Source organism: Paramormyrops kingsleyae, chromosome 10, assembly GCF_048594095.1.
Source record: "Paramormyrops kingsleyae isolate MSU_618 chromosome 10, PKINGS_0.4, whole genome shotgun sequence".
Taxonomy (NCBI): Eukaryota; Metazoa; Chordata; class Actinopteri; order Osteoglossiformes; family Mormyridae; genus Paramormyrops; species Paramormyrops kingsleyae.
In genome coordinates, this window is record NC_132806.1 from 22,328,284 (window position 1) to 22,347,491 (window position 19,208).

The following is a 19,208-nucleotide window of genomic DNA, read 5'->3' on the forward strand; positions in this document are numbered from 1 at the left end:
TCAATTAGGTAATTAGCTGGATTTGTAAAGAAATTAATGAGGTATTGATTAGCCAGTCGAGGTGGGGTAGTGGTCAAGTCAAAAAATACACTAGGGTATTGGACAGTTGCTGCAAATCCTGGGGTGACTTAGGAGAGGTTTGGAAATGGCTCAGCAGACACACTCTGACAGACATAACATCATAGTTTTACATCAACATGAAGACATTTTTTTGACTGCGTAGGACTTTTTCACAGTACTGTATGTGTGCAGGATAGCATGAGGGCATATGTGAAAACCAAAGAATCTCTAAATTGTCTGTACAGTACTATTGTTGGCGTGTGAACTTATGTGCTCTCTGTTGGACTGGTATCTTGCCCAGGATGTGCCCCAGCCTGGTGCCCAAAGCTGCCTGTGAACCTGACCAGGATTAACCCTTTGGGAGATAAATGAATGGACTTTGTCGCAAATCTGTCACATGATACAGCTGCATGTAACACAGCTCTTCCCTCAACTGAGTAAGAGGAATCATCCTTTCAAAATCAGCATCTGATCAGCAGTTTCACTATACAAGTTAATATGCAATGAACAAGAACATATAAATGAAGAATTTCTTCATCGTACAACTAAACTCAATGTAGGATATCACCCTTTTTCTTGATTACAGTTTTGTTTCATCAGTTAAGAAGGCCATTATAAATAGCTTTTTAGTGTCTATTTAAAGCTTGTTTTTATAATTCTTTTTGTATGATTCTTAGATCCTGAAAACCTATCTACCATGGCATTGATGAGCCTAAAAAGAATGAACTCGTTTTGACAATCCTCTCTATTGGGCATTATTCATGTAAGCTCAGGTCGCCATTGACATCAAAGGAAGCCAGAGCTTTCATCCTGTCATTGACTGTGTGCTAAATAATGGCATCCACTCTGGACGACCATAAAAAGCAACCTGATGATTCATCGCTGTCCCAGGGGGCTAAACCTGTACCAGAATCTGTCCCTGCACCTTGAGCACTTGGCATTACTTGGATTACCTTAGATATAGTCCAGATTCATTAAAAACCAGAGCAACTCCTCAAGAATACCCTCGGATTTGATATAATGAGACTGTCATTGATACATTGTAATACGTTGTTTTTCTACTCATGAAGGTGATGATGAAATAATGATTTACTTGTGACTCTCAACTGCACTGTAACTCATCCCAGTTAAACCAATATTCCAAGTCTACAAGAGCATCTCTTTTTATTTCAGCGACAGATGGTAAGAATGCCTGTGAGAAAATGTGATATACTGCCAGTTTTATAATATATAACCACTACACTTTCTTGCGTAATACAAAGCCAGACCAGAAGGTACAACTGAAGTTAATGAAGTGGATTGCAACTAAAAACAAACCATTGCTTCAAATCTTGCTGTAACACTCTTTGAAAATTGACAACAAAAGTGTAAATTACGTAACCCATGAAAATCACACAGAATAAAACTCTGACAAGTTATATTTAAACCAATCACAACGATTCTACAGTCGCTGCTGTGTCCATCATTGAAGGAACCAAATGATGATTAATCAATAGCAGGGAAGATCAAAACACAGCATGTCACAAAGGCTGTAAGCCTTTTCCTTTCAATGACAGCTGAATATAAGCTTTGTAAGAGCCCTGAAATGCCTGAGCGTATAATACTCTCCACCTTCAGACTGCATAGAGACACCTCTTGCCTTATTAATTCCTTATCGTTAACTGACCAATGCTGAGTAAAGTATGATCAGTTATGGCAGTACCCAGAAGAGGATGAAGTGAGGAGGACTGGATTACAACCCAACAAAGTATATAAGGAACCACGAGGAACATGGTGTCTTACTATACAATCAGAAGAGGCAAACATCAACCTTGACTATGTCTAGGCAATATCTCAAGGTGCCCCAATAATGGTTCAGTCAAGTGGAGAAATTTGTTTTGTGGAGTATAATTCATTCCAGCAGAACAGTGGCTCTCGACCTCTTTTATCCAAGGATACTGGTTATGATATTATTTCTCTTGTATGAATTCTGCACTAATGACAAAAATTGCTAGTAATTATTATTATAAACATTTTCATTTGGCTACACTGTCAAAAAATGTAATTTCTTTTCATCATGATTCAAACAACGTTTCGCTCCACTGTCCATTACCACTCTTTTCAATAAGTTTATGATATTGCTCTTAAAGCAGAAGGTGAATGAGCAAAAAAAACATCTAATCTAAAACCTATTTGGCAAACAGCTCTAAAACCAGAAGCTTGACAACCATTAAACATGTGCTTAAAAACTAAAAAGATCCTCATTTTAAGATATTAGCCTTCAACAAAATAAAACGATTACGAAAATAAAAAAAATTGCGATGTTTTTAATAATGTTGTGAACCGAAATGAACCAAATAACAATGATTCCTTGCCTTTCCCCTCCAACTGATAACTGAATGATTTTAACTGTGAATTCTGGGATTCTGTGTAACATCACAACCAAAGCTTTCGCACCTGTTTTCACCCAGGAAGGAATACTATTGGTTTCTATTAAAAATCTTAAATGAAGTCGATATTAATGGTATTGTGTCATCCTGTATCTGGTTTTGAAAAAAATATTGATATATCATAAAAAATTCGATACAGGATACCGCCCAGCCCCAGCTTAACCAATATAGTATTGTTTTTCTGCTCTTTTCAAATAAATTGTGTGCCCCCCCACCCCTTTATCCTCACTGTCGACCCCAAATGGGCTGTTGCCACCCAGCACTAGAGAATCCCCCACCAAGCTGCTGTGTTGCTTGTCCAAATCCCTACAATTACATTGTACATAATCTGTATGTATGTTGTATGTCATTATTTGGGCAGGATACTGCTATTAGCAATGTTGCAAAGGTTTACTACCTTAAATCGCCATAGATATCCTTGTTTTCACTGTCATACACTAATATAATCACTTGAGTGTTATTGCTGCTGGCCCTCCCATTTAAAATAATCCTTCCACATTCATAAATTAAAGTGTCCAGTACTGAGTCTTAGAAAATGCCTATTTAAAATGTGTTCATAAAAGTACTCAATGTCTTCACATGGGGGTTGACTTTGTGGCTGGATAGGTATATAAAAACAGTGATAAATGATTCAAAAGTAACAGATCAGGGCTAACAAAGCCCTAAATTCAGTTTTCATCAGTAATGTATCAGTAGTAGTCCAGAGAAAGCTACATGCTATACAGTATACAGCCACAGACATATTGTCTGTGTTATTGACATATTGAGACTAAAGATTTCAAGGATCAAAGGGATTATTGTTTTCAGTTTGATGTCATTGGGTTCTATTGTTGAAGCCATTATTCAGGTGTTTTTTTCAGGTAGAAATGCAGTTAAATGGAGAACTAGCAGCACTGTGACCCATGTGAAATGATATTGTCTATCCTGCATTAATGCACGCAGCGACCCGTGTCATTTCCTGTAATGTGAAAGCTAGTGACTGTGAGTCTTCTCATTTGAAGCTAAGTGCATCTGGGGTTTGACGTGAGCGATGTGACCATGGGCTACCTGCTTTCCGTCCAGCGTGTAGATCTTCTTGACCACGCCGCTCTCCAGCTTGATGGCCTCGGTGATGTCGGTGAGCACCTGCTCGAAGGAGTGCGCCGTCTTCTTGTTCAGCAGCACCCTGACGACCTTGCGCGGCTTGGAGCCACTCCGCATCACCGTCACCAGCTTGGGCCGCACAAAATCCTTGCTCTCCTTGACCTCGTTGACCCCCTTGGCGCTGGCCAGCGATTGCAGGCCCCTCTGGGAGGCAGAGGCCTTGACGTTCACCGACCAGTTGGGGTTGACGTTCCTTGTGTAGTCCACTTTCTTGTAGTAGTTCTCTGAGGCACAGACGTAGCTCTCTCCTGCGCAGGAGAACATGAAACGTGGGTGATGAAGTGACCCAAACAGTGTCGCATTTGAACCTCAGATAATCTACACGTCTCTTATTATATAGAAAGCATGTCCCTTATACGTAGTTAGGGATGAATCCGGTATAGGAGCATGGTGTTGCAGTGGCTCGCGCTGTAGCTGCACACCTCTGGGACCTGGGTTTGAGTCTTTGCTGGGGTTCTGTGTGTATGGACTTTGCATGTTCTCCCCATGTCATTATGGGGTTTCCCCTGGGTACTCCAGCCCACCCCCCCCCACCCCCCAGTCTAAAAATATGCTGAGGTTAACTGGCATTACCAAATGGTGTATGAGTGTGCCCTGCACTGGTCTGGTGTTCTGTGCCTGTGGCCTCTGGGATAGGCTCCAGACCCCCCACAATCCTGAATAGGACAAGTGGGTACAGAAGATGGATGGATGGGCACCATGTGGATTCAAATACATGGAACAAAATTACAAATAACTGCCAAGTCTCTGCAACACAAACAAAATAACCTAATTTTTGTGGCTAAGCAAGTACATTTCTCTGACAAAACTTACACAGCTTGCAGTTAGCCAATTTTTATAGCTATCTTATTAAAATATATAACAGGTTTGTTCCTAAGACCTTGAAATTCTTCAAAGGTGCTTGAAGCCCAAATCAAAAGAGTATTTTCACTCCAAATAGGAATACCCGTTACCCATTAAAGGTTACTCATTAAAGGTAAACAGCATAGGGCCCTATGGCAGGGATCCCAGACAATGCACAATCAATTGTAAAATGACAAAAGCAATTCAGTAAAACATCAATTAAATGTCCCGTTGAAACATATAATAAAAAAATAAGGTTGCGAAGTTTCAAACTTGCTTTTTTTAGGACATAATGCAGATACGCTCCATCTGATCCTTCTCTAAATAGGCCAGGGAACATTTGTGTGCACCCTGCAGCACCCTGGCACCATAACAAAGATTTCGGGAGATGGAGGGACATGGAGGGACATCATCCCCTTAAGCAGCTCATACTGACACGCAAACCATCCACCTGCTTCCTCGCTCTTTAATGTCTGGGTCGCGTTCTGAAAAAGGACGACGTGTTTTATTGTCCGAGCGGAACGTGACGAGCCGTTAACGACGTCTGTCGGATGGGCAAACTGTTGCCGGGGTGGGCTGCCCAATTAAGGATGGCACAGGAGATGAGGCATATGGTGCATGGGCCCAATGACAGAAGCGATGCGATTTTGCTGGATACTGTGCCATTACACATGTGATTAGGATGACAAGTGAAGTCAACTCCAGTAACTTACTGAACCACTGCACTTTGGAAACGGAACAAAAAGCCAAATTATTATTAAAGCCAAATATTAAAGCTGAAAGCATTAGACCAACATATACTCAGAGATTATCATCTCAAAGGGAGCATTTTTCAATGGCTGGTTGCTGCTGCTGCTGTCATTTAGGAGTTTTAGGATCGTAGGATCTTCTTCCACAAACATGTAAGTCTAACATAGCCTTGGCTATTTGGCATATTTTGAGCATGGTTGCATGAAGACACCTTGTTTTAGCAAGTATGAAGCACTTAAACTGGATTTTAAACTACGAGATGTGTGTGACATACCACATATACAAGTATTAAAACTATTACTGTACAACTGCAGTTGGAGGAGCAACAGCAACAATCATACTCTGTCCATTAATCCATCTATCTGTCCATCCATCCATCCATCACACGGTCATAGGAGGGTCTAAAGCAACATATCCCAGGCAACACAGGATACATATTAATAAGAATAAGAATATTGCACTATTTAAATTGTCTTTAGTACTTTAGTGTCTGTCCCGTCATGAATGTTGCACCGTGGGTTCAGAAGGAACTCTGTTTCATTTCACTCTGTATTGTACATGGCTGAGAGGACAATAAAACTTTACTTGACTTTATTGAATAATAATAATAATAATAATAATAATCACCATCGTTATCATCATTCTTCATCATTTTGAGTGTTCATGTAGTGTCTTATTGTTCAGAATAACGTTAACGCAGAGCGATTATCCCAAGTCCGTTTCAGCCGTCTGGGTCAGTGTGCCGGACTCACAGCTTGGACATATTAATTCATAACAGCTGAAGCTGAACTAATTATAAAAATAAAAACAGAAAAGCTTATGTTTCGACATACACAAAAGTATGGTGCCTCTGGAAACCATTCTCCAGACAATGTTTCTCTTTAATCTGAATATAATTAAAACTGTCAACTTAATAAAAAAGCAATTGTAATGATAAAACTATCCATTATGAGTCATAATGGTGATAATATGAAATATTAAAAATACAGTTAATTAAGACTAAAGTATATGCAATGACACAGAGGGGCACAGCTCATTCATCTGTTTCCAATGATAGCAAACCTTACAATAATTCAAGTAATTTTGCACGATTTATTGCTTTTATATCAAAATGCATTCAGAGAACAAAATCCAGGCTGGCTGTCCATATTTTGAGCTTGTGTTACATATACATCTACATGCCAATGAGCATATTCAGTACTTTGCGCCGTTTTCTGTGCCCAAATGTTTGGTGAGTTATTTGGGGGGGCTGACAGAAAAGCCCACTCAAGGCGGGGGGCAATGGACAGGTCAGGGTAGCCTGTGTAGCTGTGGATGAGATCTGTGTGTAACACATGTGCCTTTTAATGTGGCTCAGAAAGTGGATGGATCAATGAAATAATCCATGTACATCTAGTAATTAATCATATGCAGATGCATCAGATTCTGTTTTTGCTAGTAAAAAATCCACTTATTCTATTTAAAACTGACTTCAGGCCAATTTTCACCAGAATTCTTTTTAGCAAGTTTTGTTCTACTTCCTGCAGAAAGGTGCAGTCTGCCGGATGATATGGAGATGGTTCATCAATGGAAGCTTCACCTTAACCCTAGATTCTACAGAGCGACGAAAACGCACAACAATCAGTGCCACATCAGTCTTAAGTCCTCCCTATAACACTCTGAGCGAGGAAAGGCAGTCTTCAGTACCACACAATAAGGAGCTGGAAGCATTGATTTTATAGGTTCCGGAGAAAGCAAATGACTTGACATATCCACGATTCATCAAGTGTGGAATTTGACAAGGGCAACAAACAAGCAAGCAGGCTTTTCCTGCTTCAGTCCCGTGTGGTAGGACGTGCCAATAGCATTAAAGGACCAGAAAAGCAATGGAAGATGTCTGTGTCTCTATGGGACATTAATTCCCCTTGACTTCTGCTCCTAACCCTGTATTAGTGTCCATCAACAGCATTAGGCCATGAAGAAGAGCACCAAGATCCAAGGCAAAGAGCAGCGACTCAAGGCCCCAAATCAGCTCAAGAGACAAGTAGCTAAATACGGCAAAATCCCTTTATGGAAAGATTTGATATTTTGAATTAATGTAAGTAGTTTTTTCCATCAATTATTTTTAAATATTTAAATATTTCTACATCAGTACCTCTATTAACTGATCTAATGTGCAGATGCTATGTCATTAAATTTATAACAAAAAAAAAATTAAAATAGGACAAAATGTGGTATTTTTTCACACTCCTGCTTTATAATCAAAATTGAATGGATGGAATGAGAAAAATATGATAGATAAGGCAACTAAAACATTAAAATGCTAAATTATGATGCATTGTAGTTGGTCTGGGGATGGATTAGCATCACATATGCACTGATAATTTTATGCTTTTGATCTAGGGTTCAGTAAAATGTAAGTGGGAAAAATGATGCTGCGTGTGGCTTTAAGGGCTCCTTCCCGCTGAAAACCATCAAACAAAATGAGATTTTTTTTTCAAGGCGGCAAACTAGATTCAAACATATGGAATGTAAATTACATACTTCTACACTGTCTTTGAGTGTTCAGCAAAAAATGCAGCACAGGAGCCAGCCTGCTAATAACGTACTGTAATAGTAACGTCTTCTACATTCAGAAGACTCAGAGATCAAAGCGAAATCAAGAGAACCCTTTGGTCTTTGAAATGTTCAGTTTCAGACCAATATGTCAGTGAATGTTGTGGTTTCCATCAACTGCATGACATACAGAAATATTTAATTGTATTTTTCTGCAAAGTCTATCACATGGATGGTACTCCATTCATTCCTCAGCTCATCTCCCAGATTTATATACTTGGTGGCCCAGTAAAGTTGAAATTTAAACCATTAATGGGTAATGCTTTACATTAACCTTTATGATGCCTTTATAATGCATTCATATAACATTTATTGGTCTGTCAGTCGTATATTAAAGCTGTTAAGGGGTGTTACAATGTTAAAGTATACTTACATGCTGCTTATGAATGTTCTATGAATGCATCATAAATGTGTTATAAAGGTGCACTGAATGTTCCATGAATGCATTATGAAGGTTTGCTTTATATAAAGCATTGTCCTTTATTCTAAGTATAAATCAAGAAGAATACCCCCACAAGATTTGTTCCCATCGCTTATTACTTTATTTTTTTCCCCACAGAATTTCATCTTGCTGCAACATCCATCGTATATCATGGCCAAGGTCGCAGGGGTCACACAGATGGCAATTCAGTGTCCCCATCTGAACTAAGCATAAGTCCTTGGACTGCGAGGGGAAAGCAGGGTACCCAGACGAAAAGGACAACGTGGGGGAAAGCACACAGGCTCCAGAAACACAGAGCTGAGGCAAGACTGCAATGGCCAGGCCCGGAGGGGTGGGGCCACAGTGCCACCCCCTGAGCCAGCAGGCCAGCCTCAAGCTGAGATGCTAAAAACAAAACGCTGGTTTAACTGGAACAAAACACTGCTGCAGAAAGGGGCAGATGCAGGATTTCATGTCAGCTCCTCCGCCCGACCCCCAACCTGTCTGTCGTTGCAGAATTGCATTACAGGACATGATGGAAAGAGGGGGTGTAAAAACAGGTGTTTACGTTTATATTTGGCATTTCTTGCACTTGAAAATTAGTTGTTTGTTCTGCAGAGTAGATGTGAGAGTTCCATCTCAGTGAAGATTTTTTTGTTAGTGGCACACCGATGTGGACATTTTGATGATATACGATATTTTTGTGTAATACCGCCGATATAGATAACCAGCTAACCTCTGAGCCACTTGTCGATCTACAGGTCAGGTTTAATAACGAATTATACACATGTAGATCCCTTATGAGTGGTGAATGAGTCAAATCTCTTGTCCTTCACTATGGAAATTGGTTCAATCCAATCAATCCAATCCAATCATCTCGGTATTTTAGTATTTAACTCCAATGCTGCTATCTTTGATTTTTGATAAAGCTTTAATATCGGCCAGCAGTATCGGTATGCTATTTTTGTTCCATCTTTATAACGACAGTATATAATGAAAAATAATCAAAAAGTGAGAAATATATTGCACAAGAATGTGTGTGAGCGAATCACAATCTTTATTCTGAGGGGGAAAAAAAATCACACGCGATTCTTATTTTACCCAGAATCAGGTGACCCCTACACCTTTTTTAGATTTCTGTTGCAGACATAACGAGGCTAAAAAAATATTACGTTAGCCAAATAATAATCCTAAATGCTAAGGGTGTGCACAGTGCCTTCAGGCATGCAGCTACGGGCACCCATGACCGCAAAAGCAATTTCAAGTCACTGTCTGTTATATAAAACCATTGTATTTCTGATGAAAGAAAAACTATTCATTAAGCATAAAACATAGACCGAAGGCAACCAACAATAATCGTAACTAGTAAAGCATTCATTAATAACTTCAGTCATTTATAAAACTAAACTCTTTTAAAAAAAAAAAACCACAGTAATGGCCGTGACTGGCGTGAACTCGGTGAACTCGGCGACGGCCTGACCCTCCAGGAGAAATCCTGCCAGTTCTGGCCCAGGGGCCGGCCAGGGACCTTTGGCTCAAAGCCCCTCACTTTAATCCCCCCTAAAATATGGCCGGGGAGAAGCCCATCTGCTAAAACAAAGCCGGGGGGGGGGGGGGGGCACAGCGACTCCGCGGGCAGCCATTACACCTCGTGGCTGTGAGGCTGCGGGTTCGAATTGGTTCCGCTGTTAAAGGGTACTGGTCTTAGTGTTTCCATGACTTCACAGGACTGCTGCTACATGCTAGCATGACGTGCTGTTCAAATGAACCGGCGATGCTCTTAGCCTGTCGTGTGAGCCCCCCCCCCCCCCCCCGCGATGAGGCAGGGTGGCGTCCAGAGCATAAACGGATTATTGCACTGGAACTGCACCCATTGACAGATCTGGTCACTAACCAAACTGCCAAGCTTTACAATGATGACCAACTAAACTGGCATACCTTTCTATTAGAAGACATTGACCTGTCAGTCGTAAATCATCGATCCTATGTATAGATTCTCCCGCTTAATGTACTTTTGAACCTGTAGTTAGTGGAAGCATGTGTTTCGTATTTAAGGCCAATCAGCACTGTGTAACATTTGATGGTTCTCAATGGGAATGTCATTTGGCACCACCTTCAAAGCATTCAATTACGTAAACAGGCCTCTTTTTGTCATGGGGCCAAAATGGAAGCCAATAATAAGACCTTAGTCTCAAGCTTACCATAAGAGTTATATATACAACAAATCATTGTTAGAGGCCTGTATTGCTATAGATTATTTGTATCTTATTTGTAGTTGTATGTTCAGCTGAGGTCAATGTCAGGTCTGTGTTCGATTCAATATAGTTCAATTTATTTCCCATAATAATTGCCCAGAGGACTTTATACACTCACCTAAAGGATTATTAGGAACACCATACTAATACAGTGTTTGACCCCCTTTCGCCTTCAGAACTGCCTTAATTCTACGTGGCATTGATTCAACAAGGTGCTGAAAGCATTCTTTAGAAATGTTGGCCCATATTGATAGGATAGCATCTTGCAGTTGATGGAGATTTGTGGGATGCACATCCAGGGCACGAAGCTCCCGTTCCACCACATCCCAAAGATGCTCTATTGGGTTGAGATCTGGTGACTGTGAGGGCCATTTTAGTACAGTGAACTCATTGTCATGTTCAAGAAACCAATTCGAAATGATTCGAGCTTTGTGACATGGTGCATTATCCTGCTGGAAGTAGCCATCAGAGGATGGGTACATGGTGGTCATAAAGGGATGGACATGGTCAGAAACAATGCTCAGGTAGGCCGTGGCATTTAAACGATGCCCAATTGGCACTAAGGGGCCTAAAGTGTGCCAAGAAAACATCCCCCACACCATTACACCACCACCACCAGCCTGCACAGTGGTAACAAGGCATGATGGATCCATGTTCTCATTCTGTTTACGCCAAATTCTGACTCTACCATTTGAACGTCTCAACAGAAATCGAGACTCATTAGACCAGGCAACATTTTTCCAGTCTTCAACTGTCCAATTTTGGTGAGCTCGTGCAAATTGTAGCCTCTTTTTCCTATTTGTAGTGGAGATGAGTGGTACCCGGTGGGGTCTTCTGCTGTTGTAGCCCATCCGCCTCAAGGTTGTGCGTGTTGTGGCTTCACAAATGCTTTGCTGCATACCTCGGTTGTAACGAGTGGTTATTTCAGTCAAAGTTGCTCTTCTATCAGCTTGAATCAGTCGGCCCATTCTCCTCTGACCTCTAGCATCAACAAGGCATTTTCGCCCACAGGACTGCCGCATACTGGATGTTTTTCCCTTTGCACACCATTCTTTGTAAACCCTAGAAATGGTTGTGCGTGAAAATCCCAGTAACTGAGCAGATTGTGAAATACTCAGACCGGCCCGTCTGGCACCAACAACCATGCCACGCTCAAAATTGCTTAAATCACCTTTCTTTCCCATTCTGACATTCAGTTTGGAGTTCAGGAGATTGTCTTGACCAGGACCACACCCCTAAATGCATTGAAGCAACTGCCATGTGATTGGTTGATTAGATAATTGCATTAATGAGAAATTGAACAGGTGTTCCTAATAATCCTTTAGGTGAGTGTATATGTGTGTATAAACAAATTGTGCAACCAGAAAATGACAGGAGATAGATGAGAAGAATAAAAACTTCTCAGGTTGGACTAGTAGTAGATAGAGACCTCCATGAGGAACTGGTGGCCCAAACCATTCCATTTTCATCTCAGAATTCTGTTGAAAGTCTTTGTGCAGGAATCATGGGAAATATCTAGAGTCCTAGGAGTCAGGAAATGTTGAAGGACCACCCCCCCAGGCTGTCAGGATACCCCAAGCGCGAACGACTTACCTTCCTCCAGCTCATCCATGGACATGATCTTGCGGGAGCCATCGATGGTGAAAATGAAGCGCACCCCCTGTGGCAGGTTGATGTGGTCGGAGAGGGAGCGCGTCAAGTCGGCGAGCAGTGCGTCGAAGGTGCGGAAGCGGTCAATGGCCACCGCGTACACGATGCCCTTGAAGTAGCGGTCGCCGTTGCGGTAGAAGCGCACCTTCTTGGCCTTCTTCTCGTTGGTGAGCGCCTGCAGCGTGCGCGTCCGGTAGAAGCTGCAATGAGCGCTGTGCGTGGGGCTGGGCAGCCCGTTGGCACGGGACCCCCGGGGGGTCCGGGAGACCTTGTCCCGCTCATCAAAGTGGCCGAAGTCCTGGTCCATGGCAAGAGGAGAAGGGGACGACTAGGGCAGTTGTGCTGCTGTCAATGCTGGTCCAAATCTGCCAAAGAAGCAGACATGTTCTTATTGTTTTTGATAATAATAACGATTATGATGGGGGTGGCATGGTGATGCAGTGGTTAGCACTGTTGCCCCACTCTTCTGGGACCAGAGTTTGTGTCTCCGCCAGGGTTCCATGTGTGTGGAGTTTGCATGTTCTCCCTGTGTCGTTGTGGGATTTCCTCCGGGTACTCCGGGTTCCCCCCACAGACCAAGAACATGCTGTCTGTGTGAGTGAATGGTGTGTGAGTGAATGGTGTGTTAGTGAATGGTGTGTGAGTGAATGGTGTGTTAGTGAATGGTGTGTTAGTGAATGGTGTGTGAGTGAATGGTGTGTGCGTGAATGGTGTGTGAGTGAATGGTGTGTGAGTGAATGGTGTGTGCGTGAATGGTATGTGAGTGAATGGTGTGTGAGTGAATGGTGTCTGAGTGAATGGTGTGTTAGTGAATGGTGTGTGAGTGAATGGTGTGTGAGTGAATGGTGTGTGAGTGAATGGTGTGTGCGTGAATGGTATGTGAGTGAATGGTGTGTGAGTGAATGGTGTCTGAGTGAATGGTGTGTGAGTGAATGGTGTGTGAGTGAATGTTGTGTGAGTGAATGGTGTGTGAGTGAATGGTGTCTGAGTGAATGGTGTGTTAGTGAATGGTGTGTGAGTGAATGGTGTGTAAGTGAATGTTGTGTGAGTGAATGGTGTGTGAGTGAATGGTGTGTGAGTGAATGTTGTGTGAGTGAATGGTGTGTGAGTGAATGGTGTGTGAGTGAATGGTGTGTGCGTGAATGGTATGTGAGTGAATGGTGTGTTAGTGAATGGTGTGTGAGTGTGTGTGTGAGTGAATGGTGTGTGAGTGAATGGTGTGTGAGTGAATGGTGTGTTAGTGAATGGTGTGTGAGTGAATGGTGTGTGAGTGAATGGTGTGTTAGTGAATGGTGTGTGAGTGAATGGTGTGTGAGTGTGCCCTTCAATGGGTCGGTGCCCCATCCTGGGTTTTTCCCCAAGGTTGTTGCCATTTATATAAGTGCATTGGAGTCTTGCTCTCCTATGAGACATATGCACATACATGAAGGTACATCAGATCGGAGCCCAGGGTCAGCTCCCCTGAAACATTTTTGGGGGTTAGGGGACTATGCTCAAGTGCCCAACAGTGATGCAACTACTCTGTTGACAATGGCATTCAAACCGGTGACCCTTCTGATCACAGGCACTGTGTCCGAACCCACAGAGTTTAGGGATATACTAACAAAATCCATCCATCCATTCATCTTCTATACCCACTTCTCCTATGCAGGGTCTGCAGCCTATGCCAGAAGCTACGGTCATAAGGCAGAGAACAACCCAGGATGGGGCGTCAGTCCATCGCAGGGCACATTCATGCACCAGTCACACCTATGGGAAATTTGGAACCTCCAAATTTAGCATGTTTTTGGACTGTGAGGGGAACCTGGAGTACTCAGAGGAAATCCCACCATGACTCAGGCAGAACATGTCAATTCCACATACATGGAACTGGGGCAGGGAACTGAATGTGAGGCAACTCTACTAACTACTGAGCCACCGTACCAGTAATAAAATACAAAAAGAATATCATCAAGTGAGAGGTTAATTTAATTTTTTTTTTTTTTAAGAAAAATCATCTTAAAGTTATCCTTGGTGCATAACCAAATTCATATAACAATTTCAGCATGTCTCGCAGTTACAGTCTCCCAGAATACTGTTCAGCCAGCCAACCAAACAACTCGATATGGCCAGATATCAGATTACTTGGCTACTACAATAACATTTTAGACAAACACCAACATTCACGACAGCTGAAACTAAAGAAAGCAAAGACGTATCACCCTGAGATTTACCCGCTGCAGACCAACCATCTGAAGGCCAAGGCTTACAACAAGATCTGAGTAGCATTTAATATATATATACACATGTCGGATTTCTCTGTACGCCTATGCCAACACTGCTCACAAAACCTTCCGGTGGTCATGGACCCTACAGAGAAGGATTGGGTGTTTCCTCTAGGGGAATATATGATTTCCTGAGATGAAGTGTGTTTGGCCCCTTGCCTACAGTTAGAGCTCCTGGTATCGATTGAGTCCATTTCATATAAACCGCAAAGAAAGTCAGTCTTATTGCCTGTTAAATATGTAAATCTGGAAAAGAGGTGGCAGAAAAGGCATTTGATGGAGCGAAATATGCGAAATAATCGCCTGTTATCAGTAGCAGAATCTGGTTATTTAGTGAACCAACCAAGGCAGAGGCTTGTGTGGACTTCGTAGATTTGGTAAACCAGATTCTGCTACTGATGATGGAAAGACTGTTGTCTTTATGCTACTATATTTATGAAATAGCAATGCAAGTAACCCAGCCATCTGTAAATGGATTATAGCATATGTTATATATTTGTCAGTCCTGATTTAAATAAATAAATTTGTATTACCAAACATATTATGCAGTGCATTTCCAGTGTGGCAATTACTTAAAAACAGCCAAATTGCAGTTGGGTTTAGCATTGAACAAACAGGTCCATCTTTCATTATGTCAGCAACTCAAGTAACTACAGAGGTTCGTACAGAGTTAAATCGACAGCATTATAGCCAGAAAATAGATTAATGTTTAAGGAACTGGATTTTCAGTCATGCCGTTGCAAGGGGATTGCAAATCTCAGGAAAAGGCACTTAGCCCAGAAAGCTTCAGTATATATCCAGCTGTATAAACGGAAAAAGGTTGCATATATAAAATATTAATATCTGTGTAACTCCAGTTGTATCCCAGCCTTGTCGAAATGTGAGGGATTCATTTTTTTATGGTGTCTCTAAAGTAAAGATGGCACTCCCACAACCAAAGTATTTTCTTGGCATTTTAGCCCTATTTATCTACAAATCCTTTAATCACCAAAAGTTATAATAACAGTAACCGCAATGAAAGTGTATTTCAAATTTTTCTTTGAGAATACTGGATATCTAATTTTCCCTGTCTTCAGTCACAAAGAGTGAATGGGGGGGGGGGGGGGGTGTCCCCCCACCCCCAGGCAGAATAAGCAAAGTCTAACACTGTATGCTGTGGAAAGCAGTAGCCAAGCCAGACTCTCTCCACAAACATCTGCTCCTTTCAAACACAAACAAGTCTTTTTCTAACTCGCCCAATGCGTCTCAGTTTCTGGCTTACAATGCGCGGACATTCTCCGGACAGTCTTTGGACTGTACTCTGGACATCAGAACAATCTGCGGATCGGGATAAAAAGACAAAATGCACCCCCTCCCCACCTCCCCACAACTACTGACTGTCTTCTTTTCCAGTCCTGTGCCTTTAAGGCTCGTGATTTAGGAGTCGGGGTAGGAAGCTAAAGAACTGATATCAGTTACAGACACAGATTGAAGGGCTGACATGGGTCAGTGCCAGAACCTGACCAAAGAGGTCCTGGCAGAGCCGCAGAACCAGAACCTAAACTGAAATAGTTTAAACCATTTGGAATGTGATGCCTGTGTAAGTCCTTTCCTTGTGCTGAGGGGGCGTTTCCACACTAAGGGCCGAATTGCTAAAATTCCAAATAATATGCAAGCCATCCTATCATCGCGTCTGGATTGTGAAAACAGCTGTAAATTTGTAGCATTCTACTTTCAAGCTCACAGAAGAATAAAAAATTCACAAGAGCGCCCGAGTATTACAAGTTAATATGCTATTTCTAAATCTGATTTAGCTCTATGGAGTGAATTTTCTGTTTTAAATATCCTGTCTCTGGGATCTTTGTCATTCCATGACTGGATGTGTGCATAAGCAAACTGGGCCATTGATTACCCTTATATTGCTATTCTGATATGCAAATGCGGTCCCCAAGCAGTGTCCCACAATCCCTCAGCCAAGTCACATGACTCCAAAAAACTACAATGTCCTGTAATGCTGTGATTTTGAACCTTGGTACTAGAGACGTAACGTATATGCTTAGTTTTGTTTCCTGCAAACTTTTTGGTGTTTCCAATCAAGACATGAAATGGAGGATTCAAGCCAATCAAAACAGTTCCAGCAGCATTTTTTTCAGGGATAAACTTGTTTTGTTAGAGGCTGAAGAGGATAAGTTTTGGGAAAAAGAAACATGTTTAGATAAACACGTATTCAGTTTTACTTTATAGGAAAAAATACATGGAGCTGAAGATTTACTTTAAAATAAGTAGAATGACGGTATTCAACCATTCAGCAGCTTAGTGAAGGATGCTTAATTAAGAGTTGAAACGAAAATCAGCAGGAACATTCTGATTCCAGAATCAAAGCTGGAAGCCACTGCGCTAGGGACCACATTTGCCTGTTAATTAATTTGTGTGTGCACTGAGATTTACAATTCTACAGTGTCATATCCCAAAGATAAGCATGATTATGGTCTAAGACTGGTGGATTATTGTGATCAATGGAATTCTCTAACTTTATCTGGCTGAATTGTGCCTTCCTATATAAAAATAATTCTCACAGGTTCAATTGGTTATTTATGTTCATTTCATCACGTTTTATCTTTTTCCGAGTTGATTCCATTCGTCGCCCCCCGAAAGAACAAAAACACAGATAACTGTCATAATTAAAAGGAAACAAAACCATGCAGTTAGGTAAAGCTGGTTCCTTCATTGAACAACCCAGAAATATTACTGCCAGTGTATTACCTGTCTTTCTTGGGTCTGATACCAAGAAAAGTATCTTTTGATTCAGTGCAGAAGTGCAGTGAGGTGGGAACTGAAAAGCTAGAGTGAGAAAACTGGATACAGCTCACATCGGTGCTTCGGTAATCGCTGACACAAAATCAAGTTTCAGATAAACGGTTTCCAAGATACAGCCAGACCACGCCGCTCAGCCTTTTCTCGGCACACACAGCTACGCCTTTTTTTTTTTTTTTTTTTGCATTGATATTTTAGCTACATATCGCCAGGCTCCAGTGCAGCTCCTCAGCTTGAAACGCTCTGGCTGCCATCTCCGACATTCAGTGCCTTCCAAGGTAGCCGGGGGGAACATCCAGGACCGCAGCCTTGGACTTACGGCGGCTTTTTCGGTCACAATGAGCGGCGTGCTGAGAACGCCCACCTCACAGGCGTAGCTGGTGCAAATCAGACCTTCGGCAACTCAACTACAGGATCTGGCAACAGGAGCCAGATTTTTCTCAAGACAAAAAGAGCTCAGCAAGCCATCAGTGATGCAATCAAAGCCGGTCATTTACAGCATATCCTACATATTCAGATGGATCACATATCGCCATTTAGATTCACAAGCCCCTAGTTTTGCAAGATATCAGGGTCTTGTGGGAGGTGGTCTTGCTGACACTGCACCTAGTGATGGAGCTCTCCCTCATTTGGGGGGGGGGGGGGGTTATTGCAGGGAGTGAGACAGAAAGAGTTGAGATTCTCAAGCCCATCTGCCCCTCTGGGTAGAGGTAATTCACGCTGACCCAGCCCCTGGATGGGGGGGGTTGACATCCCATTGTTTCAGGCAGATAGCCCTGCTGCTCCCTAGCAAGCAAGACCACCTTCGAGATATGACAGCCGGCAGAGGAACCAAAGGACAGGCTCTCCCTGACACACAGGATCCCTCCCGTCACACACGCAGAACAGTTGTACCTTGTTCTTTTGTGTCACAGGGACACTTTGACTGGGCTACAGCATTTCAAGGTTGGACCTGTGACAAGCTCAGCTTCCATTATCTGCACTGGAGAAACTCACTGCTCCTGTTCCACAGAAACACTCCAGGTGTCTCACACTGAATTGACTCCTTTAAAATGGCTTGTGGCTGCAGACTGATCTACGTGTAAACCTTGTCAAGCCCTAATGGTTATGCATTTCAGTCAATGAAGTTAATTTCTTCTTATTGTAAAAATGCCAATGACCGTACATCTGAAGACCAATTTTCAAATATAGATGACAGGAACGCGGCATTTAAAAGTTCAATAAATTGGATGGATAGGAAGCCGCGTATTTCCAACCACCTGCTCCATTAGATAGTTCATTCCTCCATAGGAGCCTCTTCTTCCCGCAATGAATGACCTTACACAAGGACATAAAATAATTCACTGGCATTCCTAAGACCGCTTAAAATAGGTGATGTTTTGTAGTCATTTTACGCCCGAATTGCCTTTCGGCTGGATGTAATGTGTCTAGCGTACTCACCGGAGCGCCTGATCCGGGAGGGTGTGGATGCTGCAGAAGAGCCAGACGATCTCAGTGTCTTTGTCTGCGCTTCAGCCTGGGAGCCTCTGCATGCGTGGTCGGCGCCGCCGCTGGGTCCCAAAGCCGGCGGCTTGGAAACCGCCCTCCTCAACGACGGTGCGTGCTGCAGCGTCGGCGGAGAATAATGGGCGAATAACGAATGACGTAACAATAATAAAAATAAATAATTAAATCAGTACTTCAATAAATAACCCATTATGCCCATTGAGTCTGCCCAGAATAAGCGGTGCAAGGAACCACCCATTACAGAACTCTGCAGAGTCCTAATTTCTTTATCCATTCGTTAATAATTATTTTACAATGATATTCGATTTTAAACATCTCATATACGACAGAAACCTTTCTGGAAAGAGTTTGTTCTGATTTGTGTCTTGTGACAATGTTTAACCTGGAACTACTAAAAAAATCCATATTTCCACAGGAGCACGGGTGACGTAATTCTATTAGTTCCAGAGAACCCCCAATTTAAATCTAAAATAAATATACTTAGAAACAAGTATAAACC

The 19,208-nt window shown here is 42.2% G+C and overlaps 1 protein-coding gene across 2 annotated transcripts in view; it reads right to left on the reverse strand.

Moving 5' to 3' along the window:
- Nucleotides 1-18,757, reverse strand: part of LOC111859774 (neuronal migration protein doublecortin-like) — a 41,297-nt gene extending 22,540 nt beyond the window's left edge. For both annotated transcript variants that reach the window (XM_023842756.2, XM_023842755.2), the window contains exons 1-3: nucleotides 18,644-18,757; nucleotides 12,090-12,511; nucleotides 3,537-3,880 (exon numbers count right to left, since the gene is read on the reverse strand). In XM_023842756.2, coding sequence (XP_023698524.2) covers nucleotides 3,537-3,880; nucleotides 12,090-12,453 — 708 coding nt within the window. In that variant the 5' untranslated portion in view covers nucleotides 12,454-12,511; nucleotides 18,644-18,757. The remainder of the gene's footprint in view (nucleotides 1-3,536; nucleotides 3,881-12,089; nucleotides 12,512-18,643) is intronic.
- Nucleotides 18,758-19,208: the final 451 nt, after the last annotated feature.